This window comes from Lepidochelys kempii, chromosome 1 (assembly GCF_965140265.1).
Source record: "Lepidochelys kempii isolate rLepKem1 chromosome 1, rLepKem1.hap2, whole genome shotgun sequence".
In the NCBI taxonomy this organism is placed as follows: Eukaryota; Metazoa; Chordata; order Testudines; family Cheloniidae; genus Lepidochelys; species Lepidochelys kempii.
The window spans coordinates 338,627,403-338,648,570 of NC_133256.1; the positions used below are offsets into that span (position 1 = coordinate 338,627,403).

Sequence of the window (21,168 nt, forward strand, 5' to 3'; positions counted from 1 at the left end):
AGCTGAAGCACTGTTTGGAATGGATTTTAGTCCCCCATTGCAGGCACTAGTTCCATATAGCAGCCTGTTTCTTTTTCTCCCCATGCTTGAGAATATTTTCCTGTCTTGAAGGAGTCTTACTGTTCTACCCTGCTCCCTGCACCTGCTCCCTTCTCCTCTCTCGCTCCTGAGCTAAAAAAGAAGAACAATGAAAATTAGAGCCACAAAAGGTGGCTATCTGGATCCTAAAACTCAAAAGCTTGAGAGTGAAGGTAGGAGGAACATTTTGCAACCTGGATTTTGGGGCTTCATCCAGCAGATATTTACACACTTGAGTAACATTGCTCATGTATGTGAGGGTTTGCTGGACCTGGCCAGCAAAGAATGTCAGATCCACAGCACAGATTTCAGGGTGTTTGGATCCAGAGTTTTGCCTGGAGTCCATCTCTGCAAAAATGAACTCCAGTGGAGTGGTCTGCTGAGTGACCATGGACATGTCATTGCACCTCTGTGCCTCAGTTTCCCCAACTGTAAAGCGGGAATACTAATACTGATTTCCTTTGTAACACTCTACTGAGGAAAGGCTAGGTATTACTAACACAGGAAATGCTGGAAAAGATTGTCTGGTTGTGCAAACATTTTCAGTAAAAGCAAAAATTTTATCTGTGCCGAGAGTGTTGTTTTTTTAAGAAAACCCCAGAAAACTAACAGAAAACTGACATTAAAAAAATCCATTTTCACAAAATAACCATTTTTATCTAAAAAACGTTGATAGAAAAATTTTAACCAGCTCTATTATAATGCACCTTTTCCTATTTTTTAATAGACAGTGCTGAGAACCTAGTATTTAATGCAATGTGCTATATTTGCGGGGGCTCAGCAAAGAAAATGTTAAGGACTAAATAAAATTGAATTAATCTATCGGATCAATAGCATCCATTTAAAATACTCCCAAAACATTCACATGAGTATATAAGATGTATTTGAAAAGCTGCTTCATTTGGTTGAAGAACTGTGAAGTAAATAAGTTACCATGAAGGTGTTTACAACATGTAGTATAGGATTTTTAAGAGCACTATTACCAATAATTAACTCTTTTGTAGCACTTTCTATCTTCAAGGGCACTGCTGATTTCACTACAGCCTTATGAATAAAACTGTTTTAACTTATTATGTTCGCTATTGCACAAGAAAAACTCAAAATGTTGTAAAGTTCAGATGTGGGTCCAAAGACTAGAAACAGCACAGAAATTCACAGCAATTGCAACACTGCATCCATAAATCACCTCAATGAGGCAATATCTAGACCTGACTTGTTGAGATAAATAAAGACAATGTTTTATACCAAAATATCACACTTTATTCAGAATTACCTTTGCGTTTGCAGGTTTACCTCAGATCCTTAATGTTCTTTTAGCATGCTAGGGTCTAGAACATCATCCTTTATTAAAAAGTACAGTAATCTAATATAACAACCCAGAATACATCCCATAATTTCCATCTAATAAGTGTTTCTATAGTATTGTATGCTCTTGCTTTTGGATGCTGCAGTGATTTTCTTTTATATCAAGGATGATTTCTTCTGAAGCTAACGTTGGAAGTTTAACATACATATCCTGAGAAATTTTGTAATCATATATATTTCTTCTATACAAGTTTGCCTACTCTCCAATTTGCTTTTGCCTTTTGTAGGAATGTTTGCATATTGCAAAACACCTACTTCGATACTAATAGAAATAAATGGCTGAAAGAACACTGAAAATGGAGAGCTTTTGCTTATTATTGAAATTCTTTCACATAGCAGTCACTGTGTGAAATTCTAATTCACTGTCTCTGCAACAGAGTCAGATATTTAAATGGTCCAAAGCTTAGGAAATCACTTAAAATGTAATTAATACAGGAGCACAATTCATTGTGGTCTGTAAGATGTGATGTAAATAAGACATAGTATAGGATAGTCATCTACCTGTATTATACATCTAATCCACTAAAATATGGACACAGCTTTACTGTATTTGCTTTATTTTCTAGTCCTGATATCACACATTGATGTTTACTTGTTGATACTTCAACCTTATAGTATTTTGTCATTTTTTTGCTCACAGTTCTTGAAAAATTGCTACAGTTACAGACCAACAGCCCCAAGAGCTAAAAATACATAGACAAAAAAGTGTTTTCTAAATGAATGGTTTAATCTGTCTGTAACCCAACTCCATGGACTGTGCCTAAACTCTGAGTGTATAAAAAAGTCAGTATTAAAGCTGTCACTCATACATAGGGCCCTGTAGCGGGATGGTCACCCGCTCCTGCCTTAAAAGGCTTAAAACAGGGGAGAGGGCTGTGGCAGGGAAGGAAAAGCGGGGCTGATTGGGAGAAGCAGCCTCAGCTGGGGGCCATGCCCCAATCAGGCCGCGGCCGGCTTAATCAGGGCCCAGCTGGCCCTTATAAGAGGGCAGTGGGCCAAGAGCACACAGAGTCTCCTCCATCTGTGGAGGGAGATGGGCCTGGTTGCTGGGGAGCATACTAGGGTACCTGAGGTGAAGCAGGGCTGGGGAAGGCCAGAGGAGCTGGGAGGCTCCAGACTGGAAAAGCTGCAGGCCTGGCAGATGGCCTAAAACAAGGTACTGGGGTTGCAACAGGGCAGTCCAAGGGTTGGTGGAGGTAGCAGGTCCAAACCCCCCTTGTCTATGGTGACTGGCTTATACAGACTGAAATCGGCCCTAGTGAAAGGGGGCTAGATAGTGACTGGCAATAGCCCATAGGCTGAGGCAGGGTGGGGGTCCCCCAGGGAGGGGAGACCCAGATCTGGGGGGTATTGCCTGGAGGAGCAGCACCCCCAGGCAAAAGGGCACCAGGGTCTGGGAAGGACACTGGGAGCTAGCAACAGTGAGTTACTGGCAGAGGGTGCTCTGGAGCTGGTAAAAAGAGCTAATTCCCAGTTGGCCAGCAGGAGGTGCCGCTGGGTGACTGTGCCCCGTTACAGGCCCAAACAAGAAAGAGACTTTAGCACTGTCCATCCAGCTGTGTTCTGTGAGAGACTGAGGCCTGGTCTACCCTAGAGAATTAGGTCAGCATAACTATGTCACTGAGGGGTGTGAAAAATCCACACCCTTGAGCGACATAATTAAGCCAACATAGGTCCCTGTGTAGGCAGTGCTAGGTCAATGGAAGAATTCTGTCCACCTAGCTACCACCTCTTGGGGAGGGGGATTAACGGTGGCGACAGGAGTAACTCTCCTGTTGGTATAGGGAGTGTCTAAGCTGAAGTGCTACCGTGGAGCCGCTGTAGTGTTTTACATGTAGACGAGCCCCGAGTATCTTAGTTCCATAACGATGGTCTCTTGCTTCTTACTAAAGACGGCAACTGTTCCAAGACCATGCTAACCTTTAAAAGCTTGTCAGTTAGTTACCTGAAATTACCATGCATACGTACTTGAATATTATCCCCACTTAATGCGCACCCACTGAAGCATCAGGGAGAAATCAGAACCAAGCCACACAATACCTATAGCTCCCATCTCCCAGTCCTATGTCTTGATAAACTGAAACTTCCTCCTATGTCAATTATTTTCTAAGCTCAGTTCTTGCTTCCAGCAAGGGGCAGAAGCAGAGGGATTGAAATACTGATCAAAGGCATCTCCACTGATATTTCCAACCTGTGGGAAAGGAGGGACTGGAAAGTGCCCCATTAATACTTGTTGACATTTCTATCCCACTGTACGACATTGAGCAAGTTTTGGCCATGAACATAAGATTCTGATCTATAATCAAAATGTGGGTGCTTTTTTTCTAAGTTTTTCATTCACCATGAGTAATTATACTAAAATTGTGTCTTGGAAACAATACAAGGTAAGACAATGAAGCTAATTCCAAGACTAAGCTATGAGGCAACAGTCTGGGAGTCTGGCTGTTTTCCACAGAAAAAGTCAAGTCTGCAGGAGACCTACTAGAAGTCTTCAAAGTTAAGAACAGAACTGACAAGTAGGTTATAAGGGGAGCATAACAATATTCAAGAGGCTCAAAAATAGATGGCTATCTGGAAATTATAAGTAAAGAGAGACTTCAGAACTGCATTATGAGAAGGATAATAAATATATGAAATATATTACTAAGGAAAGTAATTGAAACAAAATATGTCTGGTAAATGAGTTCAAGGCACACAGAGTTATGCCTGGAAAAAGAAAGAAAAGATATATTTGAGGAAAGAGCAGGAAGGTGGGATTAACGTAGACCAAGAGTGGCCTAGCAAATTGGATTGAATGGCCTTTCCTTGTTCCTAATAGTTTATGAAGCTTATAACCCTTAATTATAGCATCTTGAATGCAAAACTAATTCTGCATGAACTGCCATGCAATGGTTGAACAATATTTTCCATTAAGGTATCAAGGTCAATGATCCAGATAATTAACTAACATGGCAGTTCAATACATTAATTCTCTATGAAATAGTAGTAAAATGTATGTTGACTCTTGGTAACCTCTAGGTAGATGTAACCACTTTCATGATAAGATGTGGATGTAATAATCTGTTTGAGCCTGTCTACCGGAGATGAGGGATTTTCTTAAATAATGATGAATGCTGCTCTTGTAGGGAGCAGGAGAATGTCATTAAACTAGCCAATATTTTGCTGCCCGCCCCTGTACAGCAAACGTTCTGAAGGGCAGTGATGCTGACAAATCCTTACAGGCCAGAGAAGGGAATAAAGCAAGGAGAAAACTGGATGAAAAAAGCAGATAAAGAGCCTAAGGTGAATTTTGAGCCTAATACAGAGTTATTTGGTTTGTTTGCTTTTCTCCTCAAAAGTAGTTCAGTCATTATTTTTTCTGCAATAGGGAAAAAAACCCCACTCTTCAGTCACAAACATAGTTCATTGCCTATCAATAAACAGAACTTTAGATCTCTCTAGACTCAGATACACAATGCAGAGATATTAGTTCTGCTCCAGCTTATTCCAAGGTGCCAGAGTTCAACATGAAAATCTACAGATTGCTGCTAGCCAAGCCAATGCCATACAACTGCAAAGATCCATCTATGCTATATACATGCATATTAACCAGACATAATCTATTTTTAAGACCATTAAGCAGCTACTTTCATTGGGCTGGTCACAATGGTGACTGGTCTTTTTCCTGAGTTGTTACAGTTAGTTTAGAACCCAGCAATGTGAATGAGGAGTTCAGACTATTTTATTCCCAATGGGCATTACACCAGGCATTTGTCAACATGAAATATCATCTGCCATCATCCTGCCCATTCAGCTTTGCTACATTCCTTCAACATTCCACATCGAAATCTTTAGTTTCCATTAAACTAAATAATTCTGTGTAATCTTCAAATGTTTACCAACTTATCCATATCGTTAAATATATTAAACTACACAGGTCGTTGGGAGCATCGCTGGTACCCTTTTGCTCTATTGAAAAGTCTACTCCTGCTCTTTGTATTCTGCCTCTTACCCAAATTTCTAACCAATAACAGTTCTTTACCTCTCACCCATGATTATCTTGTTTCTTCAATAGCCTTTTGTGAGGGACTTTAACAAAAGCCTTTTGAAAATCCAAACAAATTATGTCAACTGTCTATATGTTAATCCACTATGGTGAGGATTAATATATTCCTCTGCAGCATTCTAAGGGTTAATACATTTTATCTACCAGAATAGTTCAGTCCAATATCAAGAACTGCTTCAGAATACACAAATCTCCAAACATTTATTTATATTTACTTTTAATAAGCAGTATACAACCTGTCTCAACAAGCAGCAATTTAATTACATCACTGCATTTGATCAGATGAACATCCTGTTCATAATAAAACCATACCTATAAATAAACATAGAAAATACAAATTAAGCTTTCTTGTTAGAATGCAGCAGACTTAATGTCTCAAATCTTCTCCTACATGTTGTGAACTGAATTTTTATCTGGAATAGTGGGTACATTAAAATGTTGGTATGCATGTTTGTATATTCATAAAAATTCTCCTCATGCCATGTCTACCTTGGGAATTTGTCCTGATTTCTGCCATTGCTGGCCTGCCATTGATATATCTGCACTGATGTAACTGCTAGTGTTGTCAAGCAAAGCTGGCTAGAGATGGTTAAAAAAACATTCAATTTCAAACTCACTTTTTTTGTTTAGAAAGAACAACTTCTCATTTATTCAAAGTTTTGCGACAAACATTTTTAGCCAAAATTTTCACTTTTGAAATTTTTCATTTGGGGGTTTCCTCTCCTCTTTGCAACTTACAAAGAAGGACAAAAAATATACACATTTAAAAAATAGAAAAAAACAATTTAATTTTTATGTTGATAAAAAAAGTAAAAATTCAAATGAACTTTTTTCACAAAAATTCACAGCTTAGGAAAGGCCATTTTTTCAACAAAAATATTCTTAGTTTGAAAAATTTCAACCGGCTCTAAAGCTGATAGTAGCACTGTATATGTAGCCCTGTTTGAAATCGGGGTTAGCTATCCCAGTGCAAATGGCAGCTTACAATTTATCCTAGGGAATTTCCCTAGTGCATCTACAATGGTGGCAGGAAAGTGATGGATGAAATCAGGTAAAAAGCTCAGCATATGCAAGACTTAAGTCTGCAATTGCTTTTTGTGCTCATCAGTTGGGATTCTGATCAACAGTTCTATGGTAAAAGTGATTTTAAAACTAAATATTCAGTGTCTGCGATGGATTCCAGTTATTAACAATTAAAATCTTTGTTGAAAGGAATGCAATTTTTTTTAAAGTAGAGTATTTCAACTTTCTCTTTTACAATTCCTGAGTCCAATGCATTGGAGGCAAACAGTGCTGCAGGTTCAAAATGTGGTTAGTGTGTGTGAAAGGCGACAAACTGACACCCCTGGAGAAAGACACAGAACACAAATCATAGGCACTGGCAGTTGAAGCTTTCTCCACCTGGCTCCATTAATGTGACTCAAACCCTGACCTGAAAGACCCAGGTAAAAGGGTGGACAATCCTTTGTCCTTTGCTGTGACTGCCAAAAAAGTACCATTTATTGTCAGACATGGGGATATTTGTCAACTGTGAATAATAATTATCCTCTAGGAATTGGACCAAGACCACCAATGCTTTTCACATAGGTGGCTTTCAGTCACCACCTGGATTCAAACTATCATAATCCCATTACAAATTCCCTCAGACATACAATCTCCCATCCTATCCAGAATCTATCTAGAGAACAATAAGACTGTACTGAGCTGAATATTGGAAGGAACTAACACCTCCCAAATCATACCAACTTACTGAAAACATTTCATAATATCAGAAACAGCTTCATAATAAACCTTTTTAAAGAACATCAGGAGATGATACTCTAACATTACATATCTCCTGGTCTCCAAGCATGTACTGGAAAGGACAACAAATGTGAGAAAATCAACACTTCCCAGTACTTGTTACTGGTATATGGGGATTAACAGGGAAGCCAACATTAAATTAATAAAGCTTTTGGAAGATGCTGAATAGAAACTAACATTAGGGTCCAGTGATTCATGTCTCCTGATCCTGGAAGACCTGGTAATACGGAATTGATCTGAAAATTAAAAGAGGGAGAAAGGATCCTTAATTCTACATTAATGGGTAAACTGATGGAAGTCAGTTGGGTTTAGGTTTTGCATTGCCCAATACAAAGTAATGTCTGGGGTCCCACCACTCACCCACTCCCTATCCACCCAACAAGCTGTGATTATTAGATCCCAATGGCACCTTCTCCAGAAATATCTTAAAATGAACTTACAACTCTTACAACTGAAAGAGCAGACGGTGTGGATGAAACCTAAAATGTAGAGGGGGCTGTGGGGTTTGTGAACAGAGGGGGTTATGGAATACTAGGAGCTAATGCGTCTCCCATGTAGATGAATGTTGACAAACAAATCCCCAGATGATGCATGACTAGAGGTATTTACCCTTTGTGGACTGTCTAGTGTTGTTCTTGGAAATTGCATTCCTTTTTTAGCCCTTATAGAACTGAGTACAACACTGGGGGAGTTTATAACAAAAGCAAGAAAATGGAACAAAATACGTTATAAGGGCCATCTAGGTGGCTTTGTGCTTAGGGTTGCCAATGTTGGTTGGGCATATTCCTGGAGATTTAATCACATGATGTAATCTTTAATTAAATATTAATCTTTAATTCCTGGAGGCTTGGCAACCCTACTTGTGCTTAAAGCTCTGAAATAAGAGGATGTTTCATTCCATAAAAGTGGATTGTGCTCCCTGGCCTAACAGGAATGAGGAGAGAAAAAGTGATTTGTATATACACAGAAGAGCACAGCTCTGCACAGGCCTGTATGGCCAATCTAGGAGTAGGATTAATGGTTTCATTAGGGTATCCCATCCAGTTTCCTTGGCTAAGGCCAGAGAAAGCCCCAGTGATGAAGGTAATTAGGGAAGAAGATTGGTGCAAATGACAAAGTCAACTCTCAGTTCAGTTCAAATCAACCAGTAAAAAATATCTGTAGCCAGGAAACTTGCAATATATAAGCATTCCTTCTCAGTCTATATGTTTTAAATTGGTTGTGTCAGCTTCCAGCTGAGGGCTGCACAACTATTAATAGGCACTTGCTTTGCAATGGAATGAACTCTGATTTGTTTGGTAACTCTAAGGCATGAAGTTCTTTTGCTGGCCATTCAATTTATTTCCAAGAATTTATTCATTTAATCTGGGATATTTTTGGAGGGGTTTTCCAAGATCTAGCTAGGATAAAGCCTTTTTAGGGTATATTTGTTAATCTTAACTTTATGATTTGTTATTTTATGCTTGAAATGGTTTTTTTTAAAGTATATGTGCAATGAAATCAAACTGAATTTGTATTCATTTCAGACTGAAACTTCAGTCAGAAACTGGGGGCTGAGATTTTCAAAACTGCCCAGGAATGGTGGCGGGGGGAGTTAGATATAAAACTCCCACTGAAATTAAAGAGAATTGTACATCTAAGTCTCTGTGACAGGTGCTGTTAGTAGCTATAAATTGATCCATATGGAAATGAGCATCCTGGTCACTTAGAATACCCAGGGAAGTTGGTGTAGTTAAACTAGGAGGGACTTCAGTTGTTTGGGTTTGGAAGAGTAGAAAGGATCACTTGCAGTTGTAGGGAGCCTGAGTAATGAAGTAATTATCTCATTAGTTCTGAGAAGAAAGCAAAGCAGTATAAAAGGAAGGAGGGCTCTATATAACTGCTGCTGTGCTGTACCGTACCTGGAGTATAAGTAACACAGACACTTGGTAGAGGAACCCTGGTAGACTGTGCATGCTGCTTAATTCACAAAGAGGGCTTACCATCCACGGTTTCCAGGAGCTGAAGAGGAAGCCTGTTCAGTCTCCCAAGTGGCTTTCAAAATCTCAGCCTGTGTTGTTTTCACATCTCAATGCAGTTCCAAGTTGCGGATGTCAGACTTGCAAGGCAATTATGTGATAGCTCTGTAGCTCCATTTAATGACAATGTAGCTCTCCATCTGTTAAAGTTTGTGCGCCACTGAAGTAGGGCACATTTTAGAAAACACAATGGTGTGAATCCGCTGGTTTTCAGATTGGCTGAAAGGCTGAACTAATCTGTTCTTTAATCCAATAAGAGTCCAGATCGTTAATAGTAGGACATAGAGAAAGTGTTATTAGTTTATCCATATGCATCAGACAGTGTCCACCTCATTAGTAATTTGGTGTAATAGAAATAAAGTCTCTGGAACAGAACATATTTATCCTATAAACATCTCCCACTTTGAAAATAAATATCTTGGCTTTGGTTCAGCATTTACTTAGCATCGGGAAACTACTATCTTGGGACAATGTTCCATTCCATTGACATTATCTCTTAATTATATTATAAGCAGTGACATGTTAACCTCGAAAGGTTCAGAGGTTCAGTTTTTGTTGGGATAATCTAGAAAATTTGAGTGCCAATAAGCGATTATTGTAACTTTGAGTTAATCTCCCCTTTCCTCTCCCCTGATTTTTCAAGAGGACTCAGCTCCTGTTCTCATGACCTTCAGTAAAAGCCCCAAGCCTCCAGTACACCCACAGCACATTTCAAAGGGTTGATTTGATTCTACAGGGCTCCATATGGGTCCTCTCTGTCTTACCCACTACTCTCCCTATGTATCAGTGCAGGAACTAAGGTCAGATGAGGAGTTTCTGCTAACAGCCCCCAATTCAGCAAGGTTTTTAAGCATGTTTAACTTTAAGCAATGGCTCTATTCACATGCTTAGAATTAGGCATGTGGTATTGAGGACTGTGCCTTTAAGGGCTGAGCTTCTCAGACAGGGACTCGGGGCAGGGCACAGCAAAATTCTCCTTGTGCATAGCCAGTTGGAATAGGACACAAAATAAAGCAGAGCTGCCACCACAAGGCACAGGCTAAATATTTAGAAGAATCAGAGCTTGGCCTTTTTGGATACAGAGAAAGGGCGGTTGCTCTCGTGGAGGGACTCTGACTCTGGAACTCAATCTCCTGTTGAATGCCTCAGTACGGCCCAAGTTTGCTGACTTTCAGGACACTATGAGGCCTGTGGGATTTTCTCAGCTTGTTTTTAACCCTGCGGAGGGTGACAGAGTGGGGATGGATTGAGCAGTGTTTTCAGAGGCGTTCAGGGAGTTGATATTTGCAGATTCTGTGCTTTTGTTATCACATATTGTAAGTCTAGGCACATTTTTACACAGCTCCAAATAAAGCCTCAGAGTAGATTCTTCCTTCCCTCAAGTTCTAAAGCACACAACAGCTTCCCCTAAGTCAGTGATCTCATAAAATTTGAAGTCTGGCACTTGTATTCCAAAGTTCAGAGAGCCTACATGTAGGTAGATTGGAAACGACATTAAATAGTTGCTTCGCTATCTGTTGTGGGGACCCAGTAGCAGTGCACCGGTATATTGTGATTTTGCATTCTCTCTCCCTGAGCTCCAAGGAGCTGTGCTCCACAGCAAGCTAGATTTGAATTCTTCCTCAGTCAAAGACTGGCCATGCTCTGGTAAGGGTAAGGTACAGTGGAAAGGGCATCTTATCAGTGAGCTAGGAAGGAGAGAAACTACTGGGGAGAGGGAGGTCTTTATGAGACCTGGATACAATTTCAAATTTTGTTTAGAAAAGGTTTGTCCTGATTCTCATTTTTTCCCCTCAACTAAAGTTAATCTGTCCCTCATCCTCCAGTAGAGACATCCCCCCTCCCTATGACCCAGTCAAAACAGTAACAATAGCTTTATACAGCAAGAAAATGATTGCTATGTGGAACAGACTACATCACATGCCACTGACTTGATTGTAGCTACTTCATAGAATCATAGAATATTAGGGTTGGAAGAGAATTCAGGAGGTCATCTAGTCCAATCTCCTGCTCAAAGCAGGACCAACACCAAATAAATCATCCCAGCCATGGCTTTGTCAACCTGGGCCTTAAAAACCTCTAAGGATGGAGATTCCACCACCTCCCCAGGTAACCTATTCCAGTGCTTCACCACCCTCCCAGTGAAATAGTGTTTCCTAATATCCAACCTAGACCTCCCCATTGCAACTTGAGACCATTGCTCCTTGTTCTGTCATCTGCCACCACTGAGAACAGCCGAGCTCCATCCTCTTTGGAACCCCCTTTCAGGTAGTTGAAAGCAGCTATCAAATCCCTTGTCATTCTTCTCTTCTGCAGACTAAATAAGCCCAGTTCCCTCAGCCTCTTCTCGTAAGTCATGTGCCCCATGGCTTCAATACATCTGCTTTCTCCTTTGACCTCCTGCTAATGCACCAACCTTCTGTTTCGGACTGAAAATTATTATGAATTAGTTATATTACTGTAAGTCCTAGGAGTCCTAGTTATGGACCAAGACCCCACTACACTAGGTGCTTACAAACAGAACAAAGACAGTACCTGCCGCAGAGAGCTTCCAATCTAAGTATAAGACAAGAGACAACAGATGGATACAGACGGACAGGGAAGTACAAAGAAAGTGAAACATAAAAATAAGGTTCCTATCTCCTTCTAGTTCAATAACCCTTCATCCTGTTTTAAATAATATCTATTTATGACCATGACAGAAGGCCTCTTCTCAATTCACTTTTCCGCATCTTATTTCCACATCTTACTTTGAAACCATTTCTTTTAAATGCAGAAAATAACTGCATTGTGACCCTTCTCAGTCTTGCTTCCCCTCAAAGCCCAGTCATTGAGGTGGTGGGCGTGGGCATAGGCTAGATTTAGGAACAGTAACCTCAATTTTCAAAAGTGACTGATGATTTGGGGGTGCCTCAGTTCTTGGGGGCTCAACTGGAGACACCTTGAGAAGTGCACAATTTTCAGAACGCGCTGATTGGGACCTTCTCTGAAAAGTGGACCCCTTTAAGGAGGCTGAAAATGCATACTCCACCCTGAGGCCACCTAAAATGAACTAGTCACTGTGGAAAATTTAGTTTAACATAACACTTTCCTGTTGTTCATTTATTTAATTAAATCCCCCCCCTCCACACACACACAACCACCACAGAACAAAACAAACCCTCACTCATAGCATTGTATACATTAATCAAAATAAACAGCTAGTCTATGGGGCACACAGACATAATAGATCTACTTAACACCAATTAAACCGAGCAGTGGGCAATGTAATCTCTCCTTGCCTCTACTGATCAGGCTGCTGCACTGCATACAAATTTCATCTGGCATGTTTAGTACTGACCATTCATTGAAGTCCCCAGTCATGAGAGTATTCTCTCAACCATATAACATTGATCCAAAGAGCCAGAACCTAACGTTTATGGATTGGCAGACAATGTAAGAACCAGGAAGAAGTTAAGGCCCGTATTCAGCAATGTACTTAAGCATGTGCTCAAGGAAATGAGACGTAAGCAAGTGCTTAAAGTCAAGCACATGTTTAAATGCTTTAATGAATCATGACCTAAATGAACTAAATTTTTTAAACATTGAGTCTGGCCTTCCCTTGTAGTATGGATAGCAGTGTTGCCAATTCTTGTGATTTTACTGTGAGTCTCGGGATAGCTGGTGTTTTTCTTAGAGCTCCAGGCTGCTGGAGTCATGTGAATATATGAGAATCTCTTCTTTCATTTACAAAATAGAAGTTGCGGTTGTGGAGCAGAGCTTGAAAATGTGACTCGAGTGCACCCTAGAGGCTCAGAAACCAGAAGGCAAATAAGAAGAATCCAAATTTATTATTTAAAAAAAAAATCTCATGATTCTTTGGGTGCCTGATTCATGAATTTTGAACATTTCGGGTTGGCAACACTGAAATAGTGCAGTAGAGTCGACCTCCTGTTTACTCATACAATTATTATTTTTCTTAACATCCGTCTTATGCTTCTTATATTTAACATGGAACTTGATCTCCTTCACTGATATGAGATTCACAGTTGAATATATCTTGGTTACTATTAATTTATATGCAGTTCAATCCTGGCTTGTTTCATATTCTCTGGGCTTTTTAGTGGGGGGGGATTCTGTTTATTGCACTATGAAGATTTTTGAATTAGGCTGAGCAATAGTGTTATGACATCAAGTATATCTTTGAATATATTTGTTTGCTTAAACATTGGTTTAGTCAGACAGCACCGGGGGTTGGTTTTAAAATACAATATTTACAACTGAAGGTATTTTCTCATAGTGGATTCTAATTGATTGTAATCTAATGGAAAACATTTGCTTCTGTATTTATTGAGTCAAAAAAAAAGACAGAAGCATCTATTTGAAAAAGAATTATTGCATAATTAAATGGTGCCCAATCATATATGCCGTTAGTGCCAATTGGGTTTCATAGGACTACAAGCTTAAAATGACTTCTGTAAGTATTTCCAGAATCAAACCCTAAGACTCTTAATATTTTATGCCTCTCTGTAACAATACTTCATGTACAATGATATGAATTTTTCCCTGTGTTTTTTTTAGTTGTTACCACATCAAGATCTGTAGTATAATGAAAACTCAATAAAAACACAATAGCTACAAATATCAATAAAAGGCATCTTCAGTATAAAAAGAAATACTAAATAGCCTTTTTCTGGCTATTGGTTTATATTTGTCACTTGGATTTCACCTTGCTCTATGAAACCAAATGAATCTCTAACAAAATTTGCTCTAGAAAACAAAAAGTATTGTAATATGATTGCTGCACAGAACAACTTATAATGTAAAAGTAAAATCACCAGTTGTGCGTAACGTCATGCAAATAGCTGGAAGGACACCTATTGGTATTGCTGAAAAGTCAGCATTATTGAGCTTGTGTTTATGGCAATTAGCATAATATTACCCACAATGCCACCTTGGTTTTACTTTTTTTTTCTTTTTTTAACACAAGTGCTGTGTTTTGTGTTAGAGGCTCAAATTGATTGTGAGGACTTTTGAAACGCTCTGATCCCATTCAAGATCATAACAGAGAAATGGTACAAATTAAAACAGTGATAACTTAAAATAATTGAAATTGTTCTCTCCATACTAGGCTCTAGAAATTTAGACCCCTCTGAACTTCAGATATAATGAAAATGTAAACTGTCACAACTACATTACATTCTTGTACTGGAAGTGAAGAGTGACTAATGGCTTATATTGGTTTCACAACTCCAACACATCAGGACACTGGTCTCAAACCCTTACTAGCTAGGTTTTCAGGCAGCAGCTCTGGTCATCATGGCACTTCAGATTTGGGTGGGCCAACTTCGAGGGTTCTGTGATTGGCCACATGGTCCTGGCCCTGATTGGCTGGTGACTATATATAAGCTTCCTGCTTCCCTTCTGGTCTTGTCTGAACAACAAATCATTGCCTGCTATTTGCTGCTTGCACCTACCTGACCCCACCTTCCTGTCTCACCCAACCCGCCAGACACCTTACAGTACCTTCCCCTTGGATTGGGTCTCCTGGTGATTGGACCTCTTGCATAAACTCTGACCACTGACTGGGATTGCCCTTCAGTCAGCCTGTCTCTGAGGCATTACACAACATCACTGCTTGTACAAGTTCCTATCCCAAAACTTAAGTGGCTCTCCTGTGTGGCTGTACTTTAAAAAATTAATAAATAAAGACTGGTACATTCTGAAAGACTCCTATTGACTTCAGGGAGCCTTGGATCAAGCCTTGGGCATATACAGAACAAATGCCAGCATACCTAAATGCTCACCTCCCAAATATTCTTTAAGTCTGGTGATGACTGTAACAAAACCAGTTGTGTTCTTCACCCCCTTCCCCTCCCCCCTGCATTCTATACTGAGCAGAGAGAATCTTTGAAGGATTTTTACATATTGCAGTTCCAACAATTGTCTTAAGAAGTGATGTGTGTCAGTGCAGTGGATTTCAGTGTCAACTCGACTTCAGCAAAGGGATGGAGTAGCTTTATAGACTTGGAGTCTGAACTGAAATAAAACGGGATTTAATGACTGTGGGACTTCGCTATCTACACCCATAGCAACCTACTTTGAACCGCATCCTACTACATCAATCAGGCGATGCGACTCTTTAACCAATTCTAGCCTAATGATAGATGAGGAGACAGGCAGATGACCATGCAATGCTCTTTCACTTTATCACAGGAACTACAATACAACTGTCATGAACAGATGAGCACAGCAACTAATGCTACTGTTACCGGTTTGCATTTCAGTTCCATACAAATGGGATTTGTTTTATTGCACAAAAACAAACTCTTACTCTGATACATGTTTTGTGAACAGCAACTATTATAGGGTGACAATAATTAAAGGGTACAAAGAGTGGTATTGAAAATTGCCACCTAATGAGTGAACGCTAAATTCAATAATAAAAATTGTCTAAAAGCAACATATATACAGGTTTCAGAATAGCAGCCGTGTTAGTCTGTATCCACAAAAAGAAAAGGAGTACTTGTGGCACCTTAGAGACTAACCAATTTATTTGAGCAAAAGCTTTCGTGAGCTACAGCTCCCTTCGTCGGATGCATCCACTGAATGCATCCGATGAAGTGAGCTGTAGCTCACGAAAGCTTATGCTCAAATAAATTGGTTAGTCTCTAAGGTGCCACAAGCCCTTCTTTTCTTTTAACATATATACAGTATTTATACAGGCAAATTCTGCTATTCAACAGCTATATTTACCATTTTTATAGCAGTGTCTATTCAAATTTTGTTTTGCCTGACCTTACAAGGTGCTGGGTGCCATTGTCTTCAGTGGGAGTTAAGGGTGTTTTGGGAGGTGCACAGAGTCTTGCATAATCAGCTGATTGGGGAGAGAGCAAAGACTAAAGAAAAATTATGCCACTAGTGAAAAAAGCTTTGTTTGCTTAGCTAACGATATGTACAGCCTTGTTTTCCTATTACTGACATTTCTTCTCTCCATTTCTACCCCTGGCATCTGCACCCTCTATGTCATCCGGTCCCAAACTAAATGGGACGACAACTGTCTTGGGCACCCATTGCATTACACATATTAATAGTAATAGATGATATATACTTTCTGAAACCACATTTTGAGATTGCCTTTTAGTATTCATTAGTGCAACCCCAGACCCCAGTCGAGATCAGGGCTCCATTGTGCCAGGCATTGAACATATGCATAGTAAGAGATCTCATCCTGGCCTCAAAGGGCTTACAATCAAACAGACAAATCAGATACAGGTTGGGGGGAAATAAATATTATGATCCCCTTTTTAAAGATGAGGAAAACTGAGCCACAGAGAAATAAAGCCACATGCGCAAGGTCACACTGAAAGTCCATGGCCAGAGTGTGTGAGTCCCAGTCTAGTGTGCTATCCACAACACCAGCCTTCCTCTCTAGTTTCTGCTTCCCATTTTTGGTTCCATCTTCAGAGAATCCAGACTCAGCAAAAATTCCATCTGACTTCTCCACTGCTAAGTCAGTTTTGGGGAATGTGTATTGCCTTGCAGTGTAGCAACTGGAATGGGGTTTGATTACCTTTTTGTCTTTAGACAAGGTTTTTTTTTTTAAATCTAAACCACTTTTCCCAGCCCTTTAAATAGAGGATCTTATTTTACGAAGCTCAGATCTTGATCCAAATTTCCCAGCAGTTCGGGGAGAAGGTGGGAAGGTCAGATCCAGGCCCATCCTTAGTTTTAAGTGTCTATGATGTCTTGAAGGTGAAAAGGGGGAGGGAGGAGGAAAGGTCTTCACAGATAAACAGAGGAGAAGCTGACTGTTATAATATACATTTGCAAACTGAGACTATGGGAATTTATCAAAGCTGGATGCGTAAATCTCCTAGAGCGGTTTGAAAATCCTAACATCAGATACATTATTTTAAAAAAAATAGTTTTCAGGGATTTTTTTCCCTTTCCAACTCATCTTTAAACAATAAAACGATTTTACTACATGATACAATCCAGAAAGAGGATTGTTGAGGAAGGATACAAAAAAAGACTGCTGATTTGATCTGGATGAAGATTTTTTAGATTTAAAAGGCACAGCTGATAGGATGAATGCTTTGCTCTGGCTATCCATGTTAAGACAATTAAAACAGGAAATAGTAAAAGGGAGTAAGATGGGAGGTTTATGGAATTAACTCTCAAGCTTGATTGTAAAACATGTAAAAAAATCGCCTCTGTCATATGTTTCCATTCATATGTCATTTGACCAAAAGGTCAGACAAGGATATGTATAAGATCAAGTTAAATGATTTATGTAAAGCATCACAATACAGTACAAGTGAAATAGGGTGACCAGACAGCAAGTGAGAAAAATCGGGACGGGGGTGGGGGGGAAATAGGCGTCTATACAAGAAAATGCCCCAAATATTGGGACTGTCCCTATAAAATAGGCACATCTGGTCACCCTCAGTGAAAATTACATTTTTAGGTGCTACAAGTGGCTGTGAGAGTAATAAGATGAAATTAAACGAATGCAAATTTTGCTGACTGTTACGTGAGAGCTGTTAGAGACTAGAATAGCTTCACCAGGGAAGTGGTGGGAGCTCAGTAACTTCAGACATTTATAATTGGACCGAACATTTCAATGAAGAATATTCCTCAGGGAGCAATCTGTGGTATTTAAGACATTTTTTGTTTATATACAAGACTTTTGAAGGTCAACAACATAAAGCAGTTCTGGGAAAGGAACTAAGATAAAACTGGCTGAAAACAAATGTGTTAGGTCCCAATTCAGCCAAACACGTAAGCACGAGGATTTGACAATGAGAGAGAGGAACAATGGTTCAGTGCTTCTGGAGCTAGCCGAAGACCTGAATTCAAGTCCCTACTCTGCCACAGGCTTCCTGGTGACGTCAGGCAAGTCACTTAGCCTCTCTGTTCAGTTCCCCACCTCTAAAATGGGCATAATAGCACTGCCCTACCTTGCAGGGATGTTGTGAGCTACACTAAAAAATTCAGAGATACTCATATACTATGGTATAGATAGAATAATGAATTAAGTGGGTTTGATTAGGATGATCAACAATCAGTTAGCGTTGTGAAACTTATTTTATTTTATTCTGTAATAACAAAAGTGGAAAGCTATTTGCCAACATTTGTTAGCCAGGCTGCAGAGCCCACTCATTGTCTCAAGCTTTTGGACAGGCTCTGAGTTACTTGAGTGAACAGAATTTCATGGCAAGGAGGGCAGGATATTTTCTAAACTATGAAATTGACTAAAGCCCATTGACATCAGTGGCTTTTGGATCTGTCCCTATTAGCTGCTCTGGACGTGTTTTAACATGATGAAGGCTGAGTTACCTGCTGCAGTTATATTTTGTTGCATTAAACAATTGACAGTGTCTGAAAAAAAAAAAAAGTGACTTTTCTGAAAAAGCATGATGAGTACCGGCCTGCAGGTTGCTGACCTGTCCCCTCAGCCCAATAAGGTGTGACACCATATCCAGAGTCTGTGTCAGGCTCCTTTTTCCCAGGCCCTCAGATTTCATTTCTTCAGCACGTCAGTTGTCTCTTCCTCCTATCTGCAGGTCTGTCTCCAGGCCATCTGCTTCAGGGCCACCAACCTGTTTCCTGTACCTCTTCACCACAACTGAGCCACTTGATGGCTTTTATCATCACTTGATCCGTAACGGATCAGTCTCACCTGTGAGCTAGCTGATCCACCACAAGTGATACTGGGCCCAATGGCTCTTAAAGGGCCAGCCACCTGTGACATATTTGTGTAAAGTTTACTTAATCAATAAGACCACACAGCATATGAAGCATATTACATGGGCTTAACTTTTCGAGTAGTCCTAGTGAAGTCAATGGAACTACTCAGAGTGCCTAGAAAGTTAAGCAAGTGTATAAGTCTCTGCAACAATGGGACCAGAAATATGATCTCTGTTTCCTGAGTTCACATGCTTTTGGAATTGCTCTATCAGAGTCAGAATCTTCTGTCCATAATCATTTCCATTTCAAGCACTTATATATTAAGATATCACAAGAAGGATGAAGACTTCAGATAGTCAACATATAACAGGGAATTATAGACTCAACATTCTGGTTTCATGGGAATTAAAGACTGAAGAAAAGGAAAAACTGATTTTAAAAAAGCCATTATCAGATTTGCACTTTTTCTGCTTGAAAACCTTTTAATTTCATCTTTTTATAGGAGTATGTCATTTATAAATATGATAAGAAAAGAGGCAGAATTCACAAGACATATAAAATGCATTGGAAATGAGTATATTTTAAGAGACTACATTTTATTATTTACTGGGGGGGAACTCCTCTTATTTACATGACATAGGAGGAGACAAAATTTACAGAGATTTCTTTAGTGAAAGCCATTTTATTATTGACCATAAAGAAATATCAGATTACCTTCTATCAGCAGGAAGTTTTTTTGGCCTTAGAGATTCACATCTCTGAAAGATGTCAGGTCACTGAGGCCATGTCTACACTTACCGGGGATCGACACTGCTGCGATTGATGCAGCGGGGGTTGATTTAGCGGGTGCAGTGAAGACCCGCTAAATCAACCGTAGGGCGCTCTCCGGTCAACTCCGGTACTCCACTGGAATGAGAAGAGTAAGGTAAGTCGATGGGAGAGCATCTCCCATCCACGCAGCATGGTGTAGACACCGCAGTAAGTTGACCTAAGCTATGTCGACTCTAGCTGCATTATTCACACAGCTGGATAGCGTAACTTAGGTCGACCTAACCCAGTAGTGTAGACAAGGCCTGAGTTAACCCAAAGAGTCTAATCCAATCAATCTACTGTACCTGTGTAGGTTCTGACACTGCTCACTGGGCTGTGGTATATGAAAATCATGGTGGAGTTCAACTGCTTCCCATTCATGAGAGTTCACACTGGGATGTTGCAACAAGCTTAACAGCTGCCTCGGGGACTGCTGCAAAACTGAAATGCCCTCCCTCAAAAAATACAGCAATGGATGTAATCGGAGCACAGTAAGAAAGGGGTGACTTATTCACTGCAGAATAGTTGTCTGCAGTGTTTGGATTCAGGGGCATGACCAGGGAAGATGTACCACTCAGGCCAGCTCTTTGGATCCACGCCAATTATCTACTTTTGCTAACAGCAATTTAGAGGAAGAAGAGGAAATCCTACGTAGTATGCAAAATATGTATTAAAAAGAGAGCAAGCCCAGGAAATGATTTCTGCTTTTCTCTAAAAATAATGTTGTCAACAATGAAAATATTTTGGTCAAAATCTTTATTTTACATTTTCCAAGATTTTTGATGAACTTTCCAATTTTTCCAACAAACTCATAATTGTTGATGATAATTACATGGTCTATGAATGTTTCCATTTCATTACAACGAAATCCATCAAAAAATGTTGAGAAAAAAAATCTTTAACAAGCTCAAATTAAAAGCCATTGGTCCATATTCTAAAAGTCACACATCTGTTGGTGACTTCACTACTAAACCTCTAGCTGTACCAATTTGGGCTCCTTCTGTCTGTATTTGTAATGCAAGAAGTATGAATCAGTATAGCAGGCCTCAGGTCACATGGAAGAAGGTTTCTATTTTGGAGAAATGTTGCATTATTCTGTTCTTCATTTGTGTTCACAGAATGTCTTCTCTGTTACTGAAAAAATGCGATGGCAGATGCAATCAATAGGCCTGGGTTTTGATTGCCAGGTTTAAACTCATAGGGGCAAGGCAATCTTGCAAGAGAGACCTTAGCTATAGATGATTAGCTCCCAATAAAGCCGGAGTTTTGCCCCATCACCTTTTGATGCCATACATTTCTCTACATAGGCTGTCTCCTGAGTATCAGATTCTCTCTGACAATTAATTTCCTGGCTGCTCACCATCACCTGCCGGATAT

At 39.8% G+C, this 21,168-nt stretch overlaps 1 protein-coding gene across 3 annotated transcripts in view; it reads right to left on the reverse strand.

Annotated features, from left to right (window-relative positions):
- CELF2 (CUGBP Elav-like family member 2) overlaps nucleotides 1-21,168 on the reverse strand; it is a 713,224-nt gene that overhangs the window by 485,619 nt on the left and 206,437 nt on the right. The window contains exon 1 of one of the 3 annotated variants that reach the window (XM_073328793.1): nucleotides 7,469-7,488. The exons of the other annotated variants lie outside the window; for them this stretch is intronic. Within the exon in view, the coding sequence (XP_073184894.1) occupies nucleotides 7,469-7,488 (20 nt within the window). Of the gene's footprint in view, nucleotides 1-7,468; nucleotides 7,489-21,168 lie in introns of those variants that run through there. 3 annotated transcript variants of the gene reach the window in all.